The 25,638-nt window shown below is 40.5% G+C and overlaps 1 protein-coding gene across 6 annotated transcripts in view; it reads right to left on the bottom strand.

Moving 5' to 3' along the window:
- POLE2 (DNA polymerase epsilon 2, accessory subunit) overlaps positions 1–23,948 on the bottom strand; it is a 36,715-nt gene extending 12,767 nt beyond the window's left edge. For 3 of the 6 annotated variants that reach the window (XM_054725352.1, XM_054725357.1, XM_054725362.1), the window contains exons 1-13: positions 23,859–23,948; positions 17,882–17,982; positions 14,771–14,846; positions 12,929–13,006; positions 12,746–12,839; positions 9,006–9,080; positions 6,583–6,666; positions 5,688–5,744; positions 5,187–5,235; positions 4,487–4,555; positions 985–1,161; positions 360–449; positions 141–195 (exon numbers count right to left, since the gene is read on the bottom strand). In XM_054725352.1, coding sequence (XP_054581327.1) covers positions 141–195; positions 360–449; positions 985–1,161; positions 4,487–4,555; positions 5,187–5,235; positions 5,688–5,744; positions 6,583–6,666; positions 9,006–9,080; positions 12,746–12,839; positions 12,929–13,006; positions 14,771–14,846; positions 17,882–17,982; positions 23,859–23,926 — 1,073 coding nt within the window. In that variant the 5' untranslated portion in view covers positions 23,927–23,948. Of the gene's footprint in view, positions 1–140; positions 196–359; positions 450–984; positions 1,162–4,486; positions 4,556–5,186; positions 5,236–5,687; positions 5,745–6,582; positions 6,667–9,005; positions 9,081–12,745; positions 12,840–12,928; positions 13,007–14,770; positions 14,847–17,881; positions 17,983–23,084; positions 23,256–23,858 lie in introns of those variants that run through there. The other 3 variants (XM_054725366.1, XM_054725354.1, XM_054725360.1) reach the window with 3 other exon arrangements.
- Positions 23,949–25,638: the final 1,690 nt, after the last annotated feature.

Raw genomic sequence — 25,638 nt, 5'->3', positions numbered from 1 at the left:
GAGGATAATTTTATCTCTTAGCTGTACTAATTTCCTCAATTTTTCTTCTATTCACTTCTTAATAATCACTGATATCAAACATAAGATTCATTTAAAAAAATAAAATTGTTTAAAAAAAATATAGCAGTAGAAATCATTACCTTTGGTGAATATTGGGATATTCACATATTATGTCTGCCAAAGTTTTTAGGGAATCTAAAATTTAAAAGGAATATTAAATTTAATTTGTATATAATGCACATAAAAATCAAATTGTTTCATTACTTAGAACCCTATATCCTTTGAATAAAATTAAAATATAGATCATTTCTTGTTAGTTTATATAAATATGAATCATTTATTCAATAGACCCTTAATACCTTTCAAAGCTTGAACGTGGTTTTTTCCATATGGTGCAGATAAAAAATTGCCACACAGAATAAAGCAGGTTGGAGGTGCTGGTGAATAACCTGAAAACATGAGAATAAACATGGTCATTATTTTTCTAGTCTACAAGTCAGGTTTAAAAGCCTTTAGCCGTGAGTTGTTAATAATAAAAACAACATTTTAATAACTTATTATTTTAAAGTAATAGTAATAGTAGGTCCATTGAGCACTTATTATATGCCAGGCCTTGCAATGGGTTGATTAATCCTCCTGACATCTCTAGAAGCTGAAGAGAAATTAAGTAATCTGCCCAAGGTATTAGGCTGCAATTTAAACCCAGTTCTGTCAGACCCCAAACCCAAGCTCTTATACTATATTTAGGACTAATTCTTATTTACCATGAACACACACACACACACACACACACACACACAGTTATTTTTCAAATGTAAAAATGTAAGCCTTTAAGATGAACTCACTTAAAATATCTCACTGCCGACTCAACGTGTTTTTTTTTAACAAAATAAACTACTTAAAAATGTATTTTTTAAGAATTTAGTTTTAAAACGTGACCCCTGATAATAGTTCAAAAAAGAATAATAAAAAAATGAAACCTACCAGAAAACATGGTGTGAAGTTTTTCCAACACCTCTGCTTGGTCTATCCAAACATCAGATATAAACACAAACATGGCATCTTTATTCTCATCCTCTAGTTGTTTTAGTTTTGCAGAAGTCTTTACAGATGTATTAGAAGGCCCTCCAAAAAAATTAATATTTCCATAGTATGCCCTAGGTAATTATAACACAATTATTATCTTCAATAATCTCTGGGAGATATTTTTATAATTTTACAAATTAAACTTCTTTCTATCTAATGAGGTTTTTCCTCCCATCAATTTATATAGTACCATGAAAATGTATAATTTGTAGCAAACAAGTTTATTTAAATGTTCTAAAATGAGAAAGGAAGCAATATAGAAGCAGCAAATAAAATTCATAATAGGCTATATCTGTGCCTTTTAAAACTAAAGCAAATACTAAAATAAATCATAATTTCCCATGTAGTTGAAAGAGAAATGGGTACTCAATTTGAACAATATCTAATCAAAGTGCTCAAAAAGAGTGCTATTTGACCAAACAATTTCACTTCTAATTTGTTCTGCCGAAACCGGTTTGGCTCAGTGGATAGAGCGTCGGCCTGCGGACTCAGGGGTCCCAGGTTCGATTCCGGTCAAGGGCATGTGCCTTGGTTGCGGGCACATCCCCAGTGGGGGTGTGCAAGAGGCAGCTGATCGATGTTTCTCTCTCATCGATGTTTCTAACTCTCTGTCCCTCTCTCTTCCTCTCTATAAAAAAATAAAAACAACAACAAAAACAACAACAACAAAAATAATTTGTTCTAAGGGATAAGAATATCTACAAAGGCTAGCCTACATTCCAGAATTGTGAAAATTTGGAGGTATAGTAGAACTAGCCCTTAGTATACCGTGAGCACTCAGACATGGTAGTTGTTACTGTTGCCACCAGTTATGCTTGGCATTTTCAAAGGTATGACCTTACAGTTATAATCTAGCAGTTATCAGAGGAATGCAGTAAGTTGATACAACTGTATGCTGACTTCAATTTAATATACACCCAAGCATAAGCCAGAGAATCACAGAAAGCAATACCTATTAAACTGATTATTCAGAAATTAAAGCTCAGACAAGCCTTACTAACATCATCTGTCCATGGTTCATGAAATATAAGGTGCAAGTACAGGATCAAGAGGAAGGCCTGATAGTACCTATTTTCCTAAGTTGTCAAATTTGAAAAGAAAGAAATATTCTAGAAATTCTAGGATAACAAACCTATATGATATACTGTGCAACGGCGGGAAGGCATTAGGTTAGTATAAATCCTTTTGGGACAGGGCCATTATTTGTGCTTATTTGCACATAAAAAAACCTTAACAAAATATCTATTGCTGAATCCACTGACTACCACCAGAGTACAGCTCTCTGAATTTTATTTGGAAGGTGTTTTAAGAGAAAAGTAATTTATAATCCTAACAGGAATAAGATGATTATTTCATTTTAATGTACTTTATGACACCTCATACTAGTTTTTGGTGTACTAAACACAGAGAACAGTTCAATTTAGAAAAAAATGGCATAATTTAAATGGAATATTATTTGAGACATTACAATGATAATCTCTTTGCTAAATTGAAACAAATGGTAATACTCATGGCCAGCTTCCTCAATTATACCTCTCATTCTCAAGCAGTAATTTTGAAACTTGTATAAAACTAAAACACCAAGACAGCAATTTTGATTGAAATATATTTCAAAGAAACCCTACCAGGTTGTAAAAAGCCACAAACTAGCATTAAAAACATTCACTCAAAAGAGAGCTGGCTTGACGAGGGCTTGTGTTCTCCTGAGTGTGACCAGCATTGTCCCCCAATTACTTCAAAGGCAGAGGGGCTGCACTGCAGAGGCTGCCCTGCCCGTGACCCCCAGCCAGGAGACATGGCCTCTGCACCCGAATGGATACAGGTATGCAGAACTAAAATCCTAGTCCTTACACTCCTCTAAATCTTTACCATCACAATAGATTCTAAAGTTAGAATGCAACTTTAATTCCCCCAGAGGTAGCAAACTCAAATGCTGGCAAGGCTTCAAGGAGGAAGCAGACATCAAAGTAGCCGCCAGCGGAGGCTGACGAGGTAAGAGCCAGGGAGCACATGTGTAACCTGCAGTAGCGCTGTAGCTAGGTGAGAATTCAGGCACCATGTTCTCAGATCTGATGGTTCAAGAGAACTCAGCAATCTATAGACTTTTATGAGAAATCTTCTATTTTTAAACATTGGAACTAACTCAAAACGTGTTTTAACATCTCAAAGGGGAATGAAAGGTCTGTTAGACTACACTCAACCCACAGCCCACCAGCTTTACTTTACTTTTATTTTATTTTATTTAAAATATATTTTATTGATTTTTTTACAGAGAGGAAGGGAGAGGGATAGAGAGTTAGGAACATCGATGAGAGAGAAACATTGATCAATTGCCTCCTGCACACCTCCTACTGGGGATGTGCCCGCAACCAAGGTACATGCCCTTGACCGGGATCGAACCTGGGACCCTTCAGTCCGCAGGCCGATGCTCCATCCACTGGGCCAAACCGGTCAGGGCCCAGCTATACTTTTATACCATCAGTCAGCCTCTGCTCAAATAGCTCAAATGAGAGGAACTCACTCCTCTCAGAGAAGGCCCTTTTGGAATAGCTCTAATATTATGGTGCTTTCACTTATATTAAAGAGCTACAGAATCTGCCTCTTGTAACTTTCACTCAGTAAAATATGAAAACAAGAATTTTATATTAACACTAGAGGCCCGGCACATGAAATCGTGCACAGGTACAGTCCCTAGGCCTAGCCTGTGATCAGGGCCATCTTCCCCGGCTGTCGACCCTGCCCCCATGGCCACCCACCCGGTTCCCCATCCAGCGATGGGAGCCTGACAGCCCTGGGGGAGGGACCGAGAGGTCGGCTGTTCCTGCCCGCTCAACAGCCCCACCCCCGCCGCTGGTCGCCCTGTGTGTGGGGTGACCGGTGGGGTGGGGGTCTTGGCCTGGCACTGCCCACATCCCCCCACCCACTCTAGGTGCCCCTTCACTATCAGCAAGCGGAGCCTGCTGGCTGGGGAAAGGGACTGAGAGGTGGTCAGTGTACCGCATAGTGACTGGTCGAGTGGTTGCTCTGGTCATTCTGCCGTTATAGTCACTGGGCTTTTATTATATAGGATGGCAATTATATTCTCCTAAGTGTTTTTCCTATCTCTTATCTCAGCTGAACTTCTCATCTACTGTATAGACAAGTAAGACAGTTCGACTGGAAATCTTTTCCAGTTAATGACAAGTATGGAAATGCTTTTGCAACTGATCTGGAGTCAATCCACTAGTTTTCAGTTACATATACTACCCAGTCTTCTAACTCTAATTTTCCATTGCTCTTTGAGTTCTGACACAAAGCCTGAGGCCTTATAATAACTGGGATATGATATACTATCTAACATTCATTACTGTCAGCATTACAAAATTCCTAAAGAGTTTAAGTCAAACATGTTTATACCTAGTAGTGCTAGAGGGCTCAGTGGGTGGAAATCCAAAGGCATTGACATGAAACACTTGATCTTCAAACCAACCTGAAAAAACGTAAGTAAAAAATCACTTTCATTTGTCCAATTCTCCTTCTTGTTTGAAAGGACAAACTATAGAATACAAAGCAGTAATACTAGGCTGTCATCTCATCCCCTGTCAACTAACTATGGAAGTTGCCAGTCCCACTGAGCTAGAAAACAACTTCAGATCCAGAAACAGTCTAAGTTCTATTAAAACAAACAAACAAACAACCCTCATGAAATAGAAATAGATTCAGAATTGAAACTTTTCATTTTACTCACAATGCATGTGTCAGTAAAGAGAGATAAGGTACCCTGATTAGGAAATCTTTTATCTTATGACCCTATGTAAAATCTGTTTTTTTTTTCAACTTTATTGATATAATTCACATATCATACAATCCACCTTTAAAAGTATATAAAAATATATAAAGTAAAAATTTTAGTATATTCACAAGTTGCATAACCATCACCACTAATTTCAGAGTGCTTTCATCAACCCAAAAAGAAACCCGTGCCAATTAGCAGACTGAGAGTCATTTTAAGTTGTCAAAAGTATGCTCTTATAATTGCTATTCTCCCAAATTATACCATGTTAACATAAATTAAACAATGTAGAAATGGTTTTACTGTAGAATGATGAATACTGACTTACCTTCTGCTAAGACAAAGCATGACTCTGTGTATAAACCACTATGGAACTGGTACACACAGTTGAGAAAAATAATTTTATTTTTATGCTTGAGGTAGTGATAGTCAACACACATTTTGGGCCTGACAGGACTTCTAAATAGTAATTAAAGACTTCACATTTGAAATTAGATCACACCTTAAAAATTTTTAGGTTGAAATGTACCTATGTCTGATTCTAGAATGTAGCCTGGTAATATTGACAGTATAAACCATTCTTGGCATGTTATAAACTCCCTCAGTGATTTGTCTGCACTCTCCAGATAAGAGGGAAGTAGTTTTTTTTTTTGTTTCTATTTAGGATTGTGTTTCTACAGTAAGTTCCTACACCACCACCATATGAAAGTTACACCGGGAAACCAAATAGCTAAATTTGGGAATGATATATAATCAATTTCCCTAACTTGAAGATTTAAAAAAATAAAAGAAAAGGATATAGGTTTAAGAAAATAAAAGTGAAGGATATAGCTTTACTAAGATCCAGTTGTACTGTGCCCGTCGGGTCTTCCAGAAAAAATTTTCCCTAAAAATAAATTAAAAGACATATGTCCACAATTAAGTAAAAATGAATATAATAATAAAATAATTAAAATACTGACAATTTTGACAACAGAATATAGTAGAGAGTATAGTATACTTAAAAAAATCAACAATTCCTAGTCTAGGCTTTTCCATTTACTAATATGGTGATGTCAGACAAACCACTTAATTGAGACTCAGACTCCTAGATACTCAGAGAATGACCACTGAAGATCAGGAGATGGCAAGAGGGCACTTGCTGGCTGCCATTGGACCTCACCAGGTGCCTTCACCTAAGAGAGTCAACAGTGTCTCCAAGGAACCAGGATATGGTCTGCAGCTTTGTTTGTTCAGAAACTCAGTGCTCTCCGTGCAGCCAGAGGTCACGGGGAGACGAACTGCAGACTACGCAATCTGGTAACCTGTATAAGACACTCCTTCCAGATGTCTTCCAGGAACCAAATACAGATGAAAAGGCTACTTGGTGACTGAGGTATGAACCATCAATGAAGACTGTGCTCCTGCCCAGTTGGTGTGGCTCAGTGATTGAGTGTTGACCCATGAACCAGAAGGTGATGGTTCGAGTCCCAGTCAGGGCACATGCCCAGGTTGTGGGCTTGATCCCCAGTGTGGGGTGTGCAGGAGGCAGCTGATCAATGATTCTCTCTCATCATTGATGTTTCTATTCTCTCTCTCTCTCTTCCTCTCTAAAATTAATTTAAAAAATATATTTAAAAAAAATACTATGCTCCTATACCTCTCTAGAGATGCCATATGTAACTGACATTTCATTAATCTGAAGGGTGCACATAAAAGTATGATGCTTATTAAGTTTAACTTACCTCTTTTAACTGTGTTATCATTCCAAGAACAATTACATCTCCAATTTTGGTTGTATTGCCCAATAGGGTTTCTATTGTTTTAAGCTAAAATAAAACAAAATAAATTCTTAGAGATTGAAATATATTCTTTTAAGAAACTAACCTTTGCCCTGGCTGTGTAGCTCAGTTGGTTAGAGTATCATCCTGATATGCCAAGGTTGTGGGTTCAATCCCCAGTTAGGGCACATACAAGAATCAACCAATGAAGGCATTAATAAGTGGAACAATAATTCAACCTCTCTCTCTCTCTCTCAAATCAATAAATTAAAAAAATTATTTTAAAGAAACTAATCTTTTGTGTGTGTGTGTGTGTGTGTGTTCATGAATTTCAGTTTTATATCCCACATATGAGTGAAATCATATAGTTCTTAGCTTTTTCTGACTGACTTATTTCACATAATGCTTTCAAGTTCCATCCATGTTATTGCAAATGGTCCTACTTCATCCTTTCTTAAGGCTGAGTAGTATTCCACTTTGAATATGTATTTATAACTATTTTACAGTAGAAAATAAATTAAAACTTAAAAAATGAAATTTCAACCTAAAAAAGTTAAACAATTGCTGGATGAAAGGTATCTAATTTTTCATTTTTATAGGAATTACCAGGTAGAGCTTCTTTTCTCTTTACCACATAATGGTTTTTATTACAAAGAACAGAGATTTACTATAGGAAAAAAAATTTAAATATAGAGAAGGAAGAAATAAAGCATGTGTAACCCTGTCAGCCCATAATAATTACTGTTAACATTTGGTATTGGAGTTCTTAAAAAAACATGAACCTAAAGCAACACAGGAGTATAATGTACATTTAAGATAGTTTTAAAAAACTGACATACTTAGAGATAAATCTAAAGAAAAAGATACAAAATAAATAAATAAAAGTATATCATACCTGTAACCTAAAAACTGGATTAGGTAAAAATTTCTTAGACACAACGCCAAAAATATCCAATAAAAAAAAATAGTTAGTTGGACCTCAACAAAATTAAGGACTTAGGTTCTTCAAAAAGACAATTAAGAAAATAAAAATAAATTTTAAAAACTGGGGAAAATATTGCAATTCACTTTATTCAATCACTCAATCAATTGATCAAGCAAATAAGCAACACAGGGATACAAAGCTGCAAGAAAGGATTCCTGAGGACACCATTTCTGCAGTCTCTAACGGGAGACCACCATACAGGTATTACAAGTGGTAGTTCAAATAGGGAACTTACCACCAGGGATTCAAAATTAAATAGCTTGGAAAGCCTGAAAAGAAAAATAAGTTATTTAGCTAAGCCTTAAAGTTACTTTGGTGGAAAGGAGAAATACTGCTTCTGGACTGTGGGTATCAAAGTTGCCACAGGAGACCATAAATATCTATGTACATTTATATAAATATAATTATACTTACTCTCATATATATTTATATTTGAGAAATATATGTAATATAAATTTCCAAAAACATACTATACATTTTTCTCCTAATAAAAATTAAAAGCAGAAACTATCAAATACTATAAATGTCTTGTCCTATGGTGCTGTCATCAAGCACTAATTTGAGCATTATCTAGTATTACTGTTTTAGTATCTATGAGACTCATCATCATGATTTCTCATCTACCTTGGTAGAGAATTTAATGAATCTTAAAGAGGCTGGGCCTCTTGAGAACCTATTTGGAACCTTGCAGAAATGGTAGGGCCCAGACACAGTAGCTAAGGAATATCCCCACTGCAGGGTTCTGTGTGCTGGAGAGAGAGAGAGCCACAGATAGGCTGACAGTGATTGTGTTGCTGGAACAAAAGCGAGAGTGCTGGTTGGTAATCACTTTCCAAGGTATAAAAGTGGAAGGAGCATACATGAAAGAAACTCTCCCTTTTACCTCTGCTCCTCGGATCCCAACAGCCCTGTGGCCTGTGACATCTCATTCATTCTATAAATGTTCTTTAGTGCCCATAAAAAGTTTCCATTTCAACTGATATAGTACATTTTAGTTGAACAAGTGTGTGGTGGTCACTAGAGGGCTGGGCTGGGCAAGGACCAGTATTTTGGAGTATGAGTGAGGGCAAAGAGTAATGTTGAGAGTTGGACAGAAAGCCAGTGTAGTATATAGCAAATGGACTGGAAGGACTAGGGATCTGTCTTGGTGCCAGAGACTCTCTGGGGGCTACACAATCCCAGGGCTTGCTTCAAAGAAGGAAGTCATTGCTGTTAATAGAGATTTGCAGGACTCAGGACATAGGGTATGGACTTTATCAACAGTGGGCATGCATAGGTCAGTTAGCTAGCTCAACAGTTACTAGTGGTTCGTTTTCATTAAAAATTCAGTAAATTATAATAAGCAATAAATATTAAATTTGTATACTTACACCCCCCTAAATAACTAGAATAATGTTCTAACCTGGAATTTGCTTCCACTTTCATCAGGGTGAGAACCTATCACTGGAGGAGTAAATAATTCATGTCTGTGGGTCCTCTATAAAAAAAGAAAGATTCACATGAATTACGAAGCAGACATTTAAAACTAAGACTCATTAAAATAGTGCCCTGACAAAACACTGTCCTTAAGTTAATGTTTGTTATCTATTTTCAACAAATTTGAAAACCCACATAGCTTAATGTAGAAATCTAAAAATATAATTTTTAAAATAAAATTATTTTTTAAAAGTTTAAAGGTGCATTGTATACCTGGCAGCAGCACAGGCCTAGGGATGTGAAGACAACAAACCGAGTTGTCATCCTCAGAGCATGGGCTAGTGAGAGAGAAGTACCACCAACAGGTCACAATACAAAAAGGACCCTTGGCAGAGGGGCCATTTAACAAGATCCTAAGTGATAAAAAAAATAAAAAAGACTTTGCTAGTAAGAAACAAGGGAGGCCGAGACAAGACACTTCAGGCAAAAGAAGGGGTGTGCCACAGCACGAGCTGTAAGAGTGAAGGGGATTCAGGAACTGCTGCCAAGTTTAGTGCAGTCAGAGCCTGAGAGGCGTGAGGCAGAATGGCAGACAAGGCAGGAGATGAGTGGGAGCCTCTGTTTGGAAACCCTCCCGCCCGCAGTGTCGGTCCATGTAGTTTCGGTAGAGTTGGTGCCCCTCCCCCTCTATAGACAGGCCACCAAGGCCTAATGAGTCACAGTACTCCATCTCTTTGACGCAATGGTTGTTCCAGGATTAAGCAAGGGCCTCAAGTTGGGCCCCAAAGAGATTATTGCTAAGGCTACTAGTAGCCATCTCTGTCACCTTATAGGTACAACTTGTTAGAAAGTAAAATCAAATTTAAAAATTGCTGGGAGATGGATAGAGGTAGATGTCTCATGATATTGTGTGAGCACCTGGATTCAGTCATGCTTGATACAGATGGGGCCCTAGACTTCTCCATAATACAAGCCAATAAATTCCTCTTTCTGTTCTAGTCAATTTGCGTTTCTGTAACCTCCAATAAAAGAGTCCTGACAATACACACTTTGAATGCCAAACCAAGAAGCTTATCTTATAGACAACGGAAAACAAAGATTTTGAAGTAGAATAATGATGAAATCAGGTTTGCTTTCAGGAAGACAACTGTGATGGAAATGTGAATGGATTAAAATAAAATGTAACCCTTTAATTTCACAGATGAGGGGAAAAATGCTCAGAGGGTTAGTGACATACCCAAAAGAATACAGTAGGCTTTAAGACACAATTTTTAAAAAAAGAGGAACGTCGTGTTTACTAAGCATCTTCCCTGTGAAAAGCACTGCGCCAGATGGGGCAGAGAAAACAAACACGGCGCCTGCCGTTTGATGACGGGGATAAGCACCCCAAATGCAAGTGGGGCCAACTCTAGGGACGGAGGGGAAACACGGAGCAGTCAATGGTTCAAGGCAGAGAGTTAGACCACTGCAAGGAACTGGAGATCAAGAAGGGCCTCAGGAAAGAAGAGGAATTTGAGAAGAGCCTTCCAGAAGTAGGAGGGTTTCAAGCAGAGATAAGAGGGAATAGTTGTCTAGGGAGTGAACAGTCTAAGCAAAGTCACAGAACAGAGGAAGAAACAAACAATAATTCCAAACTTCAGTTTTGCTCTAGCACAGTATGATTAGAGGATAAGTAGAGATTAGGTCAGAAACATGTGACAGATCTCAAATATTAAGTATAATGTGTATTTAATTCAATAGGCAGCAGATTTCCTGGCAAGAATTCTGTTCAAAGTCATGACATGATCAGAGCTCCATCTCAAGAAGATCAACCTGGAACATAATGTAGGTGATGGAAGCAGGAGAGAACAGACATCTTCAGTGCTCATTCTCTTCAATCTTTTTCACTGCTTATGCCTGCTGCCAATTCTCTCCTCCTTAAAACCTTGTCTTCTGCCATATAACACCACCCTAGTGTGGCCCCCAAATTCTATCCTCTTCCCTTTTCTATTGCCTCTTCCTCCCAGGATCTCACACATAAATAGTCCATCTATTACTACAAGCAGATGCGCCCTTTAGTATCTCTCTCTACCCAGATGGTTTTCTTTAGTTCAGACATAACTTTTACCTGATACCCTACTATAACCTTAACTCAAATGTTTAAAACAGAACCTGTCATCATCTTCTTCAAACATTATCTTGTTCCTATTTGTTAACATATTACCATCATTCTACCATCCTGCTCTCTCAGATTCAAACCCTTAACCATCTTTGAGTCTTCACTCTCTCCCTTCTCCTTCACATCCCACCAGTCACCATCAACTCTGGCTTTCACTGCCCCAGTGCTGTCCCCTTTGTCTACTCCACGTGCCATTTCCTTCATCCTAGCTATCTTTTATGCCAGGACTAATACCACAAGCTCTTGTGAGTCTCCTCTCACCCTAAAATCTGCTGGTAGAGGAAGCTGTGATTGAGTCTCTCTCTCTCTGGTATTCCAAGGCTCCTTGTACCAAGAGAACAGAGTCCTAACTGCCAAGAGTGCCATCCAAGGCACTCCCACAATTTGGCTCCCAAGTACCTTTCCAAAGTTATCCCATAATGCTCCTCTTCATGAGCCTTTCTCCCCACACAAAGTGGACAGAGTCCATTTTTTCCTTTTGCTATGCCTCTGTTCACACTGTTACCACTACCACCTTTCCCCCAATGCCACAAGACAAAACATTTAATGTCCGTGTCAAGTGCCATAGTTTCCTTGAAGCCTTCCCTGGTTTTCCCATTGAATGCATTTTATTTGTATCTCTTTTATAGCAAGTATAAAATTGTACTTTATATTTTATTTGTGCAAATGTCTTTAACTTCATAAACTACAAGCTGCTTGAAGCTGATATATCAGGCAAAGGTTGGGCTCCAGAGTTAGACTAACTGGATTAAAACCCTGACTGTACTTCTAAGATATCATATTTGGGCAAGTTACTAAACTTCTCTAGATCTCAGTTTCCTCATTTGTAAAAGGGGAATAATAGCATTTATACATTGATATTATGATGATTAAATAAGGTAAATAATGTCTATAAAGTGATAAACAGTGCCTGGCATATCAAAACATGTAATAGCCCTAGCTCCGTGGTTGGCAAACTGCAACTCGCGAGCCACATGCGGCTCTTTGGCCCCTTGAGTGTGGCTCTTCCACAAAATACCACGGCCCGGGCAAGTCTATTTTGAAGAAGTGGCGTTAGAAGTTTAAGTTTAAAAAATTTGGCTCTCAAAAGAAATTTCAATCGTTGTACTGTTGATATTTGGCTCTGTTGACTAATGAGTTTGCCGACCACTGCCCTAGCTGGTTTGGTTCAGCAGATAGAGCATGGGACTGCGGACTGAAGGGCCCCGGGTTCTGGCCAAGGGCACATGTCTGGGTTGCAGGCTGGATCCCCAGTAGGGGGCGTGCAGGAGGCAGCCGATCAATGATTCTCTCTCATCATTGATGTTTCTCTCTCTGTCCCCCTTCTCCTTTCCTCTCTGAAATCAATTAAAAAACAACACATGTAATAAATGTTAGCTACTATTTTTATCATCATCATGATTGCTAAGGGGAAAGTATCTTTTTTATTTCTGTATCCCTTACAAGGTCTCAAACATAGGGAGCCCAATAAATCTAATGAATGACAAACTTTAGACTACAAAATTCCATCCTTTTATTATCCTCATGTCTTACCTAAGCGGAAACAGTGTCTTTCCTCACCAACTTACCTGGTGCAAGATGGTGTAGCGTTCACGAAACAGCTCTGCTTTATCTCTTGCTGTTCCAAATAAATTTGGTTTAGGGTGGTTGGTCATTAATAGACTATAAAAACAAAAAGGATTCCCTACTTATGACTTCTGAAAATAATGTACCTTTGAAAACTGTTTAAAGTCAATAGATGGAATACTTACGGAAGAAATTTTTTTCTTTCTGAATTGTACACAAAGCGTGGAATATCAAATGCTCCTATGATATTGAAAATATGTTCTCTGAAAAACATCCCACAAAAACATAGACCTGATTTACTAAAACATAAGTATTCTAGATGAACATGAAAACTTGCATTATAATCTTATATTCATATATATTTTTTACAGGTCATATACACAATATCTTATACTGTAGTGTCAAAAAATACAGAGTCAAAGGTTTAGCTTGTGCATTTTCCTCTCTAAACACAAGAAAGCACTGCCAATATTCTCAAGCAAAGAAAAAAATTTAGTCCAGCTAACTTCTAATTACTAGTAAGACTGTCACATGTTGAAAAAGAACATTTATGTATAAAATAGTCACATCTGAAAAAATCTTCCCATATGAACTACAATATTAAAGGATATGATTAATTTTCAATAATTTTTTATTTTTAAAAAATTTTAAATTTTTATTTCAAATTATGCAAAAGTATTCTAGAAAAAGATGTAAAATAGAAAAAGAACTCCCTCAAATTCTGGCCACATTTTTGAGACTTACAGTTAGAGAAGGAAAATCAACAAAAAAAATTTACTTTCAGGTACTTATGTTATGTTAATAACATAAACATGTTTGAAAGAGGTTTAAAAAAAAAAGTCACAGCACTATTGCATAAATATTCCAACCAAAAAAAAAAAATCTTCCCTAAAATTATATCTGTTTATCTCCAAAATTGAAAATGGTAAAAAAATGTTCATGCTACCGTGGTGGTAGCACTAAGTACAGAGCAGCAGAGAATCCTGGACTTGAGGAAAACCCAGAATGCAAGCACAGCTCCACTATTTTCTAGTGGATCCATCTTGACAAGTTATTGAACTCATTATGGCATTTCTCCATCTACAGAAAGGAGAGCTTCTCTCGTGCTATGATATGACTCTCTGACCATTGAAGTTACAAAGATTATTTACCATCCAGTCCCCACTGGACCTCTACCTTGGCTGGCTAGAGCATATAAACAGCTAGACAGAAATAACTGTAACTTCAATGCCTATTTTATGATTATCATCCTTACACTTCTAAACAATCATTTACAATTTTAATTGGTGGTTTTAAGAGCACGTCACTGTACTCTAGTATCTTAAATAATGAATTTGCAAGGATAAAGTTAAAATTCCATGATTTCTCTATTGTTTTAGCAGCTCTTTGTTCTGATAGGAAATTAAAACTACTCATAAGAGTAATGAATCCTTTCAATGATCTCATTGCCCCAAATAGAAAAAGTTGTTAAAGTTAAAACCCAGATGTTTTTCTCTCAGTTAAACCTTGTGAATTTGCAAAGAAGTATCACATTCAAAAGGAGGAAAGAAAAAGGGCCACTCGGGGAAATAAAACCCAGGAAAATGACTACCATGTAAATTCCTAAGCTCTAATAGCACGAGATGGGGAAAGTCATAAAACTGAGGTTCTACCTCATTTGCCATTCACCATATGACTCAAGTTAAGTCTTTGAACTTCTCTAGGTTCAGTACTTTCCTGAGAGCAAAAGTTAGTTACACTTTTGAATATTAAATTCAATTCATTCATAACCTACAGAATATAACATTGGATAAGAGGTAAAAGTAGTCATGATACAAACAACACAATTACCTCAAATCCTAGGAAAAATAGTAAAGATGAGTTATTTGACAATGAGGTTTTAATGCAGGCTATCACTTTAAAGGAAACACTAGGAAATAAACACTACAGAATTGTTGACCACTAATTAATTTCCCCAAGAAAATAATTTTTAAAAAGAATTCAATAACACCTCCAACATGGGGGGAAAGTTCATTTTTTCCACATACATAGTTTCATCTACCGACTGACTGCATTCCTGGACTGCTGCCTCCACTACAGAGCGTTCAATCATGTTGGATGACACTGAAAAAAGAATTTCAAAGTCAAGTTTTAAAAACAGGCTTAAAAATTAGTTCTTCCCACAGATAGCTTTTTTCCTACAAATAATCTGCAGACACTAACGTGGAGGTTCTCATTACACATTTTTTTAGGAGGAAAAAAAATATTAGGTCAGAACATTAACAAAAGCCATAACTTAAATACCTTACCTGTGTCTTACTGTTGTAAATATTGTTTAGTAACATTGTAAGCTCCTAGGTTTAATAAGTTTACATTAGTATAACTTTTTATCACAAGTGCTATATTTTAGTAGCCATGATAGTAACAATCCTATCTAATAAAGAGGGAATATGCTAATTGACCCTCACACCGTCGCAAAGATGGCGGCGCCCACAGCCAATAAGGAGGGAATGTGCTAATTGACTGCCCTGCCCTCTAAGATGGTGGCAACCACAGCCAATAAGGAGGGAATATGCTAATTGACTGCCACACCCTCAAAGATGGTGGCGCCCACAGCCACAAGATGGTGCCCAGTCCCCTCAGCCCCGCCGGGGTGCCTGCCTCCGGAGTCTCCCAGTCCCCTCTGCCCCCCAGCTGCCCAGGGCTGGCCCAAAGCACAGGCAAGCCTCGGATGGCGGCTGCCCAGGGCCGCCTGAGGCTCAGGTAACCAGGGCCGGCCGAGGCTTGTGCTGATGGCAGTGGCAGCAGCAGAGGTGTGATGGGGGCGTTGCCTTCCCCTGATTGCCGGGTCGCCTCCTGCCCCTGAGGGCTCCTGGACTGTGAGAGAGGGCAGGCCAGGCTAAGGGACTTTTCATGCACTGGGCCTCTAGTAATAACAATAACAGCTACCACTTATTAAGCCCTTAGTAAATGTGTGTTTGGCACTATGCTCAGTACTTTACAAGCATTCTCCATTAGAGAGATATTCTATGAGATTAATGTCCATATACCCATATCTTGCAGATAAGGAAAGTGCAACTTTGAGAGGTTGAACAACCTGCCCAACAACATAGCTAGAAGAGCAACACAAACCGAAGCCTGATTCCAGACTGTGTTCTTAACCACTTTGGTATGTTCTCAGGCAAAATACCATGTACCATCTTAATTTTACAAATACCAATTTTTAAAATATAACTATTTTCTGAATTTTCAAACTGTAAATAATTTTTGAAACCAATGTTATATTTGAAATTCTGCCTTTACAGTAAAATCTCAAACATTTCTCATAGCAATATTTTTTTCTGATATATCTCCTTGGGCAGTGGAAACAAAAGAAAAAATAAACAAATGGGACTACATCAAACTAAAGAGTTTTTGCACAGCAAAGGAAACCAGCAACAAAATGAAAAGACAATCCACTGAATGAATGGGAGAACATATTTTCCAATGATACATCTGATAAAGGGTTAATGTCCAAAATTTATAAAGAACTTATAAAACTCAACACTAAACACACACACACACACACACACACACACACACACACACAAATATTTCACATTAAAAATGGGCAAAACACCTGAATAGACACTTCTCAAAAGAGGACATACAGGTGGCCAATAGACATGAAAAGATGCTCAAAATCACTAATCATCAGAGAAATGCAAATTAAAACCACAATGAAATATCACCTCACAACTGTCAGAAATGCTTTCTATAATAATAAAAACGTAATATGCTAATTAAACCAGACATCCTTCTGAACATCCTTCTGGACAAAGCCGGGGCTGTGAGGGAAGCCTGGGTCCTGGGTGCCAGAGGGAAGCCGGTGCTGGCAGTCGGGGGAAGGAAGGCCTATTCTTGCACAAATTTCGTGCATCGGGCCTCTAGTCATCAATAAATCAACAAACAACAAGTGTTGGCAAGGGTGTGGAGAAAAGTGAACCCTTGTGCACTGTTGGTGGGAAAGCAGATTGGTACAGGCACTGTGGAAAGCAGTATGGAGTTACCTGAAGAAAAAAAAAAAGGAACTGCCCTTATAACCCAGTGATCCTACTTCTGGGAATTGCAGTGTTATTTACAATAGCCAAGATTTGGAAGCAGCCCAAGTGTCCATAAGTAGATGAGTGGCTAAAAAAGCTGTGGTACACTTACACAATGGAATACTACTCTGCTATAAAAAGGGGAAAAAAAAGTTACCCTTTGCAATAGCATGGATGGACCTGGAGAATATTATGCTAAGTGAAATATACCATATGATTTCACTCTTATGTGGAATTTAATGAACAAAGTGAACTACCAAGCAAAATAGAGATTGGCTTATAGATAGAGAGCAAGAGACACCTCTGGTGGTGGTAGTGGTCAGGTGCTGTGGGGTTGGAGGGATTGAGCAAAAAAGGAAAAAATAAAGGGAGAACTCATGGACATGGACAACAGTGGGGTAGGGAAAGAGGGGAGAGCGTTGAAGAGGTCATAGAGGGGATGGAAAAAATAAAATAAGATTTTTTTAAAAATCTACCTTTAGAAGTGAAAATGAGATACACAGCAATTTTTCCTATAGCATAGAACATGTGTCTTCCTTTTTAATTAAGAAATTGACATCTATCCACCATATGAGAGCAAGCTGCAGCCACTTCTCTCCTTCAGTGCTGCAGAAACAGTGAACTGTTTTTTTAGAAGAGCATTTCTCCTTTGTAGGCCTATACTTGTGGCAAAAAGTTAAGTACTTAACAGAAAGATCCCCGAAGAAAGGCTGAAGCAAGAAGGGAGTTAGCCTGGCTCACTTTTTCCCCCAACCCCCATCATTTAGGGGTACTTAAGTAAGACAAAGTTATAGGCATGCAGCGAGACAAAAGTGACCCTAAAGGATCAGATCAAAGTTAAATTGAAAAATATGGAGGCGACAGCTCTACGAGGGGGAAGAACTGTAAAAGGGTCTCTGGGGAATGCACTGAGGTTCCAAAGGAACTAGAAGTTACCCTTGGGAAGAAGTGCTATCAGGGGTATGTCCCATAAGGCTGGGTCATCATACTGAATCCTCAACTTCTACTCAAATCTCTAAGTCTGTTAAGGAAGTAGAAGTATATTAACAATTTAAGAGCTATCAGAATGTTACTTACAGGGCTGCTTTTCAACTGCATCAATGATCTTTTCCAGTGCATCTTCAAGCTCTACTTCACTGATAGACTGAAGAGCTTCTGTGAGGTACTTAATAGCTTCACTGATAAGAGATGGAAAGAAAAGATGAGGCAAGTCATTGGTAATTAAGGCTAAAAGTTTTATGACAAAATGGCAAACACTCATCAGCATGGCACTGAAATTAAGATCCACTCACTCTCTGCAGGAGTACCCCACCTTTCCTGCACTTTCCAAACAAATTATTCCTTCTATCCCCTGTCAACATAACCGTTCTTTTTTTTTTTTTTTTTTTTAAATATAGCAAAGGTGAATGGAGAGGGAGAAACCAAGATGGCGGCATAGTTAAACAACTAATCTGCTGCCTCACACAACAATTTCAAAAATACAACTAAAAGACAAAAACGTCTACCACCCAGAACCACGGGAAAGCTGGCTGAGTGGAAGATTTACAGCTGAGAAGAGAAAGGAGCACAATCGCTGAAAAGCTGAGGTACGGAGGCACGCGAATCGGGCCGGCGGCGGTGGGCGGCTGGGTGCGCGGCTTTTCTTCAACCCGCAGGGAGACAAGCTCCCGATCACTCTGAAATCCAGTTTCTGGGGACACTCGGGGGACCCAGGCACCTACGGGGAGAAGCTGGACTCTCGGCCATCGGGTCAGAAAGTGAGAGTGACTTTTTGGCAGAGGTGCGCCCAGCAATCATTGTTTACTGCACTGGAGCGCGGGGCGCAGGGACTTGGAAATGTGGAAAGGCAGAGACGGCTGACGGCAGCCATCGCCGTTGGCCACGCCCTAGCCTAGTGACGCCCTGAGACCCCGCCCAGCCCTGAGGCCCCGCCCCGCACATCCTACAAACCCACCCAGGCTCCACACAGAGGCTTTTGCATATAAATAGCCTATTCTGGGACAGCTCAACCAAATTAACTGCAGCTCCAGTCAGACTGCTCCAAAACCACCCAAGCAAAGGAGGAGAAAACTAGCCCTTGCTGTAGCTCCTGCTGGGGGACACACAGTACACAAGGGTAAACCAAGAGTGTCCACCTCAGGTAACTGGGAGGCTGACCCGTTGAACCAATAGGACACCTAGTACACAAAGCTACCCTACCAACTCAGGGAAGCAGAGAATATGAGAAGGCGAGGAAACAGAACACAAACCAAAGAATTGGAGGAGAACAAGCGACTGGACATAGAGTTCAAAACCACGGTTATAAGGTTTTTCAAGAATTTCATGGAAAAGGCCGATAAATTCAATGAGGACCAACTAGAAATTAAACATACACTGACTGAGATAAAAAATATTATACAGAGACCCAAAAGCAGACTAGAGGATTGCAAGAATCAACTCAAAGATTTGGAATACAAAGAGGCCAAGGACACTCCTCCAGAGAAGCATGAAGAGAAGAGAATTCAGAAAGTTGAAGATAGTGTAAGAAGCCTCTGGGACAACTTCAAGTGAACCAACATCAGAATTATGGGGGTACCAGAAGAAGAGAGAGAGCAAGATGCTGAAAACCTATTTGAAGAAATAATTAACGAAAACTTCCCCCACCTGATGAAAGAAATATATTTACAAGTCCAGGAAGCGCACAGAACCCCAAACAAAAGGAATCCAAAGAGGACCACACCAAGACACATCATAATTAAAATGCCAAGAGCAAAAGACAAAGAGAGAATCTTACAAGCAGCAAGAGAAAAACAGTTAGTTACCTACAAGGGAGCTCCCATACGATTATCAGCTAATTTCTCAACAGAAACCATGCAGGCCAGACGGGAGTGGCAAGAAATATTCAAAGTGATGAATAGCAGGAACCTACAACCAAGACTACTCTACCCAGCAAAGTTATCATTCAGAATTGAAGGGCAGATAAAGAGCTTCACAGATAAGAAAAAGCTAAAGGAGTTCATCACCACCAAACCAGCATTATATGAAATGCTGAAAGGTATTCTTTAAAAAGAGGAAAAAGAAGAAGAAAGATAAAAATTATGAACAACAAATACATATCTATCAACAAGTGAATCTAAAAGTCAAGTGAATTAAAAATCTGAGGAACAGAATAAACTGGTGAACTTAATAGAATCAGGCATAGAATGGGAGTGGATTGATAATTCTCAGGGGGAAAGGGGTGTCGGTGTGGGGAGTATGGGAAGAGACTGGACAAAAATCATACACCTATGGATAAGGACAGCGGGGGGGGGGTGGTAAGGGAAGAGGGGGGGTAGGAACTGGGTGGTGGGGAGAGATGTGGGGAAAAAGGAGAAACAATTGTAATCTGAACAATAAAGATTCATTTTAAAAAATAAATAAATAAATAAAAAATAAATAAATAAATATAGCAAAGGTGAAAATGTATTGAAGAACAAGTACAGACTCCCATGTGGGGAGGAGGAAAGAGTCCCAACATAACCGTTCTTAAAGCCCCAAATCATATCCTTCTTTTAAGAAGTCTTCCTATCCCTAACTGGTTTGGCTCAGTGGATAGAGCATCGGCCTGCGGACTGAAGGGTCCCAGGTTCGATTCCAGTCAAAGGGCATGTACCTTGGTTGTGGGCACATCCCCAGTAGGTAGTGTGCAGGAGGCAGCTGATCGATGTTTCTAACTTTATCCCTTTCCCTTCCTCTCTATAAAATATCAATAAAACATATATATTTTTTAAAAAAATAAGAAGCCTTCCTAGCCCAGCCAGTGCTGCTCAGCAGTTAAGTGTTGACCCAGGAACAAGAGGTTGCCGGTTCAATTCCTGGTCAGGGTGTTGCAGGCTTGATCCCCAGTATGGGGTGTGCAGGAGGCAGCCAGTTGATGATGTTCCTCTCTCATTGATGTCTCTATCTCTCTACCATTCTCCCTTCCTCTCTCTCTAAAATCAATAAAAAAAAAAAAAAAACATATTAAAAAAAAATAGAAGCCTTCCTAGACCAGCACTACCTGCTGCAATCTCCCCTTCCTTCTGAAATTGTTAAAAGGCTCACTAGGCCCAGCAGTATGGCTCAGTGGTTGAGCATCGACCTATGAACTAGGAGGTCGAGGCTCGATTTCTGGTCAGGGCACATGCCCGGATTGCGGGCTGGATCCCCAGTAGCGGGTATGTAGGAGGCAAATGATCAATGATTCTCTCATCATTGATGTTTCTATCTCTCTCTCCCTCTCCCCTCCTTTCTGAAATCAATAAAAATATGTATTTTTAAAAAGCTCACTTATATTCACCTGAGATTTGATACATTACATTAGCCTTGTACAATTTCTTACCACACTCTCAAGGCAGGACTTCATCTGCTTCGGTGTTCTGAGCACAACAGCCTTACTTAAGCGACATTCATATTAAATTACATGAATCTCTCCAACAACAACAACGAAACTCAATAAAGCTGAAATTTTAAAAAAATTACACGAATCTCTGATTTAAGTACCAATAGTGCTCAGAATGAACACTTTGCACTTCAACAATTAGCTAATTACATGCCAGTCTGTATTTGTAGCACACGACTTTGTACTTTATGTCAATACTATTGTTTTACTGGTCACACTAATTGTTCTGTATCTTGGATTGCTTATTGATTGTTTCATGTGTGGGTGTTCCATATTTATTATAGATGATACTCCTTGAGAATTTAAACTGTATCGTCCTTTGGCAGAGTGCTAAGCACACTGACGGTGGCCCATAAATAGCTGATGGTGAGTCCCTAAAATCACACACATCTTGGGACAGCTCTTAGGACAGACCAAAGCCCATAAAACTGTACAGGATCTGGCCCTGCCACATCTCATTAGGCTCATCCAGCGGCTCTGATTTTTCTCATCTTCTCCTGCCCCACTGTCTTAAGATGGTCATTTCCTCCCACTCATTTATTCACCTAGTCAAGTCCTGTTCATCCTTTAACACTCACTCAAACCAATTCTTCAATAAAGCCCTTCCTTGACTCTAGAGCCATTTATACACCTGATTATACGCTATCTTAACACATCTTTCCTTGAATACTTTTCACAATTGATGTTAAAGAATTGTGAATTATTTAATATTCATGGTAGACAGACTTCAAAGATGACCCCCTAACAATCCATGCTTCCTGGTATTCACATCCATGTGCAATCTCCTCCCCTTAACTGTAGGCTGAACTTAGTGACTTTCCTCTAAGAATATAGCAAAAGTGATAGGATATTTTACTGTATTGTAATTTTAAAAGTAAAATTTTATAAGTGACAAGATGTCACATAATTAGGTTACAAAAAATTGTGGTTTCCATCTTGAGAGCAGACTCTCTTGCTGGGTTTGATGAAGCAAGCTGCCATGTTGGGGAGGCCCAAATGACGAGGAACTGAGGGTGTCCTCCAACTAACACCCAGCAAGGACTGAGGCTCCCAACCCAGCCATCCTGGAGGGACTGAATATTGCCAAGCACTGAATGAGCATGGAAGCGAATCCTACCCAGTTGACATTTGAGATGGTCCCAACTTGACCATAGCCTTGTGAGAGACCTGAAGCTGAGGCCCCAGCTAAGCCTGCTTACATTACTGTGACCCAAGGGAAATGTGAGGAAATCTGTGTGCTGTTTTAAGCTTCTAAGTTTTGGGATAGTTTGTTATGCAGCAATAAATAATATACCATCTGCCCCCAAGCACCATAGTGTCTTACTCTCTTCAGCTCCCTTGCCCCAGCAGTGTTTTGCAGCTAATAGATTTCAGTGTATTTCTGACTGACTGACTGACTGAATGATAGCTTAATATTCAAATTCTAAGTGAAAAGAAAGAAAAATTGATCATATTTTTAAAATGCTAGGAATCAATGGAAAACAATTATTATTTTCTCTCAGAGCATATCCATTCTTGCCCTTGTTCACCACTAAGCCAAAGGCAAAGTTTAAAGTTCCATAAAACGTATCCTTACAAAAACAAACAAAAAACTCTACATACAAGTTGTAATGAAAACCTGGTACAGAAATGTATATCCCATCTGGCAGGTATTAAAATGCGTAAACACTGTGTTCTCTCTCTCTCTCTCTCTCTCTCTTTCTTTTTAAAGCAGATTTAATAAGAAAAATCTTGGGAAGCTTCGTTCTGTAGGTCCTAGAAAACACTAATATAGCCAGGAAACCTATCGAGAAGTTCTAAAGGAAATCAAGGAAGGAAGGAAAGAGAAAGGAGAGGAAAAGAGAAAGACCCAGGAGACCTAGGAACATGCTTCAAACCTACCCACTTTTCCAGTCTTCAGGAACTGTCTATGGTCCAAACCGGGAGGCTGGCTGGGCCCACAGTTTCTGCAGTATCGGTTGACAGCTACTGACGTGCTGAGCTTTCCCAGGTCTCCCACTGCTGTCTCAGTGACAACCTCCAGCGCGCTGCCAGGAGGGCCATTTTGCAGAGGCAAAGACTTGGGGGGGGGGGGGGGGACACTGGTGAGTGACAAAGTCACCGTGATAATAAGCCGCTGCTACGGCTCAGATCGCCGCTTCTCCGGCTCCGGCACCGGCACCGGCACCGGCAGGAGGGACCCTCGAACCCCGCTCCGACTCTGCGCCCATCCCAGAGACCTAGGAAGGTGTCGCAGCCTGACCACCGTGCCCATAGCACTTTGTTTCTTAGGACTCTTTGTGGTTGTTAACCCTCACCCAGGGACACTGCTTCCCACTGATTTTTATTGAGCGGAGGGAGGGGGTGGGGAGGGAGAGAGAGGTCGATCAGGTGAGAGAGGCACATGGATTGGCTGCCTCCCAACGCCCCCACCAACCAGGGATGAGCCTGCAACCGCGGTGGAGCCCGGACCGGAACCGGACCGGGAAATCCCTCCGTCCAGTCCGCGGGCCGGCGCTGACCTCCGAGCGGGGGCTCGGCCGCTTCTGAGGACTTTGTAAGCTTCTCTGTCATTTAAGGCGAAGCCCCTCCCGGGGCCGGAGAGTCCGGACGCCCCGCGCCGTGGTTTGACCTGGCGCTCCCCTCCCGCCCCGCCAGACTGCGCGGCCCACTCACCCTCGGAGCAGCAAGCCGCGCAGCTTGAAGGCGGAGAGGGCCCGGCTCCGCAGCCGCTCCGGCGCCATGTTCGCGTTTTGGCGCCACGGCCGCGGCCCCGCCCCGCCCCTCCAAGGCCCCGCCCCCTCCCGGGTGCGCTCCGCCTCCGCCGCAGCTGGCCCGAGAGCCGTGCGGACCCCTGCACTGCGCCGCCTCCCGGCCGGCGCTGCAGGCCCAGACGCTGTGGGCTGGAGGAGGAGAGGACTGGAGCTCCTTTCGGTCCCCGGCCAAGGACGGGAGTGCCTGCCCTGTGTCCGGTTGGGAATGTGCTCCTCCCAAGTCCGTCCTTGAGCCGCTCTCTACGCTGCCCTTGACCTTCCAGGACTCCGGCCGGGCTCAGCCCGCACCGAGGGTCCCTGTGTAACTCGTGCTTTGTACTTTACACAGGCCCTGGAAGTACTCGAAGTCGCCACTTGGTTTTCCCTGACATTCACTCGAAATAGCTAAAAATCACCATCATTTATTCCCGCCAGCCCACTTTTTATTTAAAAGTTGAGCGTTTCCTATGCGCCATACACTGTCGTAGGTGCTATAAATGTATTAATTGCTGTATGTTCATAAACTTTAATGAGCTGGATGCCACTTTTTCAACAGCCTCATTTTATAGCTGAGAAAACAAACACAAAGTTGGTAGATGGCTAACTCAACATGTAAGGTTCAGAAAGTGGAGCCAGGATTTAAACTCAATCTGATTCCAGCAAGTTTGCCACATTTCAAAAGGCTTGCTCCAGTGAGTTGAATAAAACCGTGGAATGCACGCAGCCTTATAACATACTAGAGGCCCGGTGCACGAAAATTCGTGCATGGGAGGGTGGGGGGATCCCTCAGCCTGGCCTGCACCCTCTCACAATCCTTGGCCCGGCCTGAGATCAGGGCCTATAGGCTCTTTCCTTCCCAGGGCTGCAGGCAGCTGGCCTCACCCCTGCCGCTGCCACTGCTTGCCATCTGTGTAGCGCTGCCCCCCACTCCCCTGCCACCAGTGGCCTCCCTCTGCAGGCGACAGGCTGGGGTGCAATGGCTTGGCTGACCTGGGCCTCCCTCTTTCTTTGCTGAGGGGCTGTCTGCCTACTTGATCACCCCTAACTGCTTGCCTACCTACCTGATCACCCCTAACCACTCTGCCTACCTACCTGATCACCCCTAACCACTCTGCCTGCCTACCTGATCACCCCTAACCACTCTGCCTGCCTACCTGATCACCCCTAACCCCTCTGCCTGCCTGCCTGATTGTCCCTAACTGCTTGCTTAGGGACGGGGCCAGCACTGACTTCAGCTGGTCAGCCTCCAGTCGTTACTGGTCGTTATGACCCAGGTTTTTTATATATTAGGATAAGGACAATTTTGAAGTACTGATGTACAGTAACCTCTGGGGTATATGGTTAACTTAAAAAACACACACACACAAGCAAAGTATGGTAAAGGAGGGGAAATGTGTGTGTGTGTGTGTGTGTGTGTGTGTACATATATTTGTATTTACATTTTAAAAAACCTCTGACACTAAAACTAGACCCTAAAAATATGATTAACCATAAAGGGCAGAAAGGGATAAATATCACAGTGAGAACTTTCTTTGTAGTGAGAGTTTTAACTATCAACCATGATGTTTTACATATTCAAAAAATGTAAAAGAAAAAAAGTAAACAACATTGAAAGCATAACCAAACCAATATACCTAACTGTATATTAAACTGGTAATATAACATCACAGAGAAAAGTGATTTTGAACAGTTTTCTGTACATT

This window comes from Eptesicus fuscus, chromosome 2 (genome assembly GCF_027574615.1).
Source record: "Eptesicus fuscus isolate TK198812 chromosome 2, DD_ASM_mEF_20220401, whole genome shotgun sequence".
Lineage (NCBI taxonomy): Eukaryota > Metazoa > Chordata > Mammalia > Chiroptera > Vespertilionidae > Eptesicus > Eptesicus fuscus.
The sequence above is the reverse complement of the archived record's forward strand: the minus strand, read 5'-3'. Positions and strand labels throughout refer to the sequence as shown.